The 4,354-nt window shown below is 46.6% G+C and overlaps 1 protein-coding gene across 4 annotated transcripts in view; it reads left to right on the top strand.

The window, feature by feature from the left end:
• LOC101643441 (solute carrier family 22 member 9-like) overlaps nucleotides 1-4,354 on the top strand; it is a 42,310-nt gene that overhangs the window by 36,690 nt on the left and 1,266 nt on the right. Inside the window, exon 7 of one of the 4 annotated variants that reach the window (XR_006680759.1) lies at nucleotides 2,635-2,721. The exons of 2 other annotated variants lie outside the window; for them this stretch is intronic. Coding sequence is in view for 1 of the 2 variants with exons in the window: in XM_045297347.1 (XP_045153282.1) it covers nucleotides 2,635-2,849 (215 nt within the window). In the remaining variant the exon portion in view is untranslated. Of the gene's footprint in view, nucleotides 1-2,634; nucleotides 2,850-4,354 lie in introns of those variants that run through there. One more of the 4 variants, XM_045297347.1, reaches the window with a different exon arrangement.

Genomic DNA, 4,354 nt, shown 5'->3' with positions numbered 1-4,354 from the left:
AATCAAAATGTTCAAACAAGGCATTGCATTGAGCGAGTCTGCTGCACCAGACCTTTCTAAGTGTTGAAGAGCAAGGATGACATTTTGAAGATGAAGGTGTACCCGGCCCGAGACATGGTCTTTTTACTTGCCCTATATGCATGTGAAAGTTGGGCAATGAATAAGGAGAATGGATGTTATTATGAAGTGTGCTGTTGGGGAAGAATATTAAAAGTACCGTGGACTACCAGAAGAACCAACAAATCTGTCATGGAAACCGTATCACCAAGAATAGACCCTTAAAAAGGATGATCGTGAGACTGCATCTTGCATATTTTGGACATGTTATCAGGTGTGGTAGTTACATGATCTCCTGTCAACCGGACCATGTTATGGGTGAAGGGGTGGAGTTTAGCCTGTCAATCAGGTCGCAGCTTGATGACCTCATTTGGAGGCTCAATGGAGATAAATAGCTCACTGGAGGCTGGACCCACTCTCTCTCTGTTAGACATTCCTGTTGACAAGTCACAGGAAACTATGCTGATGGCAGCCAGAGCCCTGGAGGTGGAGGCACCACGTGGAGATCCATGTCAGTGTTGAGATGCTTCCACCGCCACTGGATCCACAAGACTTTCCACAAGCCTGCGATCTTCCTGCGTTTGGCATCATTGCATGTGGTGCGTGAGTCTGAAGAGGAATGTATAGACTGGTGTTAGACATATGTGCTGATATTGATCTGGACTAGGTTGGGATGCTTTCTTAATATACAATTACTGTTTAATATAAAGCTCTTTCTTACACGCACAAGTGTCCCTGGACTTGTTTCTCTAGTCATCTTGGACTAACACATCAGGAGACATCAGTTCCTGGAAAAGGGCATCGTGCTTGGTAAAGTAGAGGGGCAGTAGAACAGAGGAAGGCTTTTCACAAGGAGACTTGACACAGTGGCTGCAACAAGGTGGCTCAAACCTAAGAACAATTGTGAGACTGGCATGGGATTGGACAGTGTTTTGTCTATTATATATAGGGTTGTTATGAGTCAGAACCACCCCAGCAGCACCTACCAACATTGATCTGTCCAATTTAATGTTTTCTTATCTCCATTCTGCTGGATAGTTCATCTTGAGAGTTTTAATATTGATTATTGTATTCTTCAGTTCTAAAATTTTCATTGGGTTCTTCTTATCTCAGTTTCTTTGCTGACATTTTTCCTTCATTTATTTCAAGAGTGTTTATAATTTTTTTTCTTGGTGTGTTTTTATGCTAGCTCTTACAAAATCCTCTTCTGATCATTCCAACACCTATGTCATGCTAGCACCTGCTGTGCTTTCCCAATCAACATGTGATTGTTGAATTATCTCCGAACCTTTTGAGTATTGTAAATTTCTGGTTCTCATTAAATTAAAAACAAGACTTAGCATGCACTCAACTCTTTTAGGTTAGGGATGCATTTTTTTTTTTGGGGGGGGGTTGTTGTTTAGATGCCAATTGAGTTCACAGAATCATTGGAGTGCTATTCTGATTTGTACTACATGCACTATCCAGAGAATCGGACTCCACTCTGAAATCGCCACAGCATGTAGGCAGGTTCGTATGGCCAGCAGGGTCTCACTGCACAGTGCCTGTGGCCATTGTAACCAGGGTGGAGAGGAAGTGATGATGTCTCATTGTCATAGCGTAGAATGGGAATCCAAGACTCCACCTACTGACTCAACTGAGGCACAGAGCCCCCTCAATCCTGCTGGGCAGGGTGGGGGTCAGAGCTCCACTCAGAGACTGTCCCGGCATGGTTGCTGCTTTGTTAATCAGAGTGGGGATGGAAAACAATGATGTACCCATAGGCTGGTCTCACCAGGGATGCTACCATTTCATTAGAGGGTGGGGACAGATGTCTCCGCTCCATCCACAGACGCAGACCAGAAGGTTGCTGCTTCATTACGGTAGGGTGCTTCAGAAACCAGAATTCCACCCAGAGATTCAGCTCAGAGTGATGCTACCTCCTGACTGCACTGCCGAGAGAGGATTCAGGCTCAGCACAGGAGGACCTCTGCTCACAGACTCTGCTGACCCCTGGTGGACAAGGCGAGGGCCACAGCTTTCTTTGTGGCGTTCATCTGGGAAATGGCCAGCATGACTGTCAAGCTCCGTCTTGCTGGGTCAGTCAGCCCTTTCCTGGCCCTTTGTGAGCACAGGGTTTTTGGGGTTTGTCTTGGTCTCTGTGCTCCCTAGTGTTTGTGAGCTTCTTAATGCCCACGCGGGGATATAAAGATGATCTCCACCCCACCTCCCACCCCACCCCGCCTCCCACACTCCTCTGGAGCTGGGGAGTGCTGGCAGGATCCTGGAGGGAGGAAAAGAAGGTGCTGCTCTTCCCGTTCTGAGCATCTTAGTGAGTCTGCCTTCCTTTGCTGACGCTTCAGAATCTTCTGATAACTAAGTGTTTCTTTAGTCCGGGATGCTTTTGCTGTCCAAGTGGTGGTGGTTGAATTCCTGGGAGGAATCAAGTGCACTGCCCCTAATCCAGCTTGTCTGGACCCAGCAGTCAAGCCTTTATTCTTTACCCATGACGGCTGCCTGTCGGGCTCAACGTGGTGACCAGCTGCCACACGGAGGCTCCCGATCTCAATGGTTGTGTCTTTCTTCTTTGCTCTACAGATTTACAACCAGTCTAGCCTTTTATGGTTTGGCTCTCAACCTGCAGCACTTGGGGAGCGATATTTCCTTGTACCAGGTTCTCTTTGGAGCCGCCACCCTCCCAGCTCGATGTATTGCCCTTCTGGCAATGAATCATATGGGTCGTCGAATAAGCCAGATATCGTTCATGTTCCTGAGTGGACTTTTCATTCTGGTCACTACATTTGTGGCCCAAGGTGAGAGAAGTTGGGACTTTGAAGAAAGGGAGTGGCCATTCCTCAGGGACAGCATTATTCATACCTCCTGGCAGGATGGGGTAAATGGGAAATGCGTTTTGGGGGGAGATTATAGATTCTTGGTGAGCCCTGGTGGCATAGTGGTTACAAGTGAGGCTGCTAATCGCAAGATCAGCAGTTTAAAACCACCAGCCACTCCTTGGGAGAAAGACGAGATTTTCTACTCCCATATAGATTGACAGTCTCAGAAACTCACAGAGGCAGTGTTGCCTTGACCCATCGAGTCGCTATGAGTTGGCATCAACTCAACGACAGTGACTTTTAAATTTTTTAATTTTTATAGATTCCTTGACTGGAGTCGAGGGTTTGGAACTTAATTATATTTGCTACCCCTTCTATCAGCTATCTATTCAGTAGCTGATGGCGTCAAGAGTCAAACATCCAAAAGGGATATTCAGAAAAGCTGTTCTATCCATCATGTTGCAGAGGCATCTACACAGTGATTGGCAAATGGTGGCCCCCTTTCCTCCTGTCGTTTCACTCAAACTCTTCTTTAGAACATTTGTTTTTCGGCCAATTGCACTGTAAACCATAGGCAGGAGGGGCTATGAGGTGTGAGACCTGAAATCAAGGCCTAATAATAGGTGTTGCCTTGACATCTGACAAAATCCGGAGCGCCTCACCTGGCCTCCCTGCAAGCCCCCCTCTCCATTTTGCTTCCATCCATAACAGCTCCGGGCTAACTCTCTTTGACAAGAGAACCAGGTTCCACTCCGGCTTCTTTTTGAGTAGTGGGTGGTAATTCCTACCAGAATTTATAGAATCATTCAAACGAGCCGGTCATGTTCTTATGGGAACCATGAGTCACCCGACCCTCTTTGATCTTGAAAAGCTTACTGCTCTCAACCTCTTGTTCAGTCTGTTTAGGAGGGCGAACTCTGCGTGGCCCTGCGTGGCATCTATATGGCTAAGATGATACTGTTCTCAGTGTCCACTGTTGGATGACGTGTGTTCAGTCAGCTCCACAGTCCTTTGGGAGGAGCCCTTCTCTCACTCGTGGTGTGAACAGAAGGTGATGAAAACAGGTTTTCTAGTCCCGTAAAGAGGGACAGTCTCAGAAACCCACAGGGGCAATTCTACCCTGTCCTGTAGGGTTGCTGTCAGTCAGCATCGACTTGAAGGCAGTAAGGTTTTCTTTCTTTTGCTTTTATTCTTCCGTGAGGAGTCCATCGCATTGTGCTTCTCTGAAATAACATCTCAAGAAGAAGTCCATTGTTTGATGTCTATGCTGCCACGGGGGAACTCCTGTGGTGCTGTGGCTAAAATACATCCCAAAAGGTTGGTGGTTCAAATCCACTAGCCACTCTTGGAAAGAAAGATGGTGGTCTATTTCTGTCAAGAGTCATATACCTGTGAAGATTTATAGATCTGTAAAGATTTCTATAGCTTTCGAAACCCTATGGGGGCAGTCCTGTTTTGTTCGGTAGGGCCAATGGATTCAATAA

The sequence above is a fragment of the Echinops telfairi genome, unplaced genomic scaffold (genome assembly GCF_000313985.2).
Source record: "Echinops telfairi isolate 266 unplaced genomic scaffold, ASM31398v2 ScPeMD7_7417;HRSCAF=8455, whole genome shotgun sequence".
NCBI lineage: Eukaryota > Metazoa > Chordata > Mammalia > Afrosoricida > Tenrecidae > Echinops > Echinops telfairi.
Note: the sequence above shows the minus strand (reverse complement) of the source record. Positions and strands in the feature narration are given on the sequence as shown.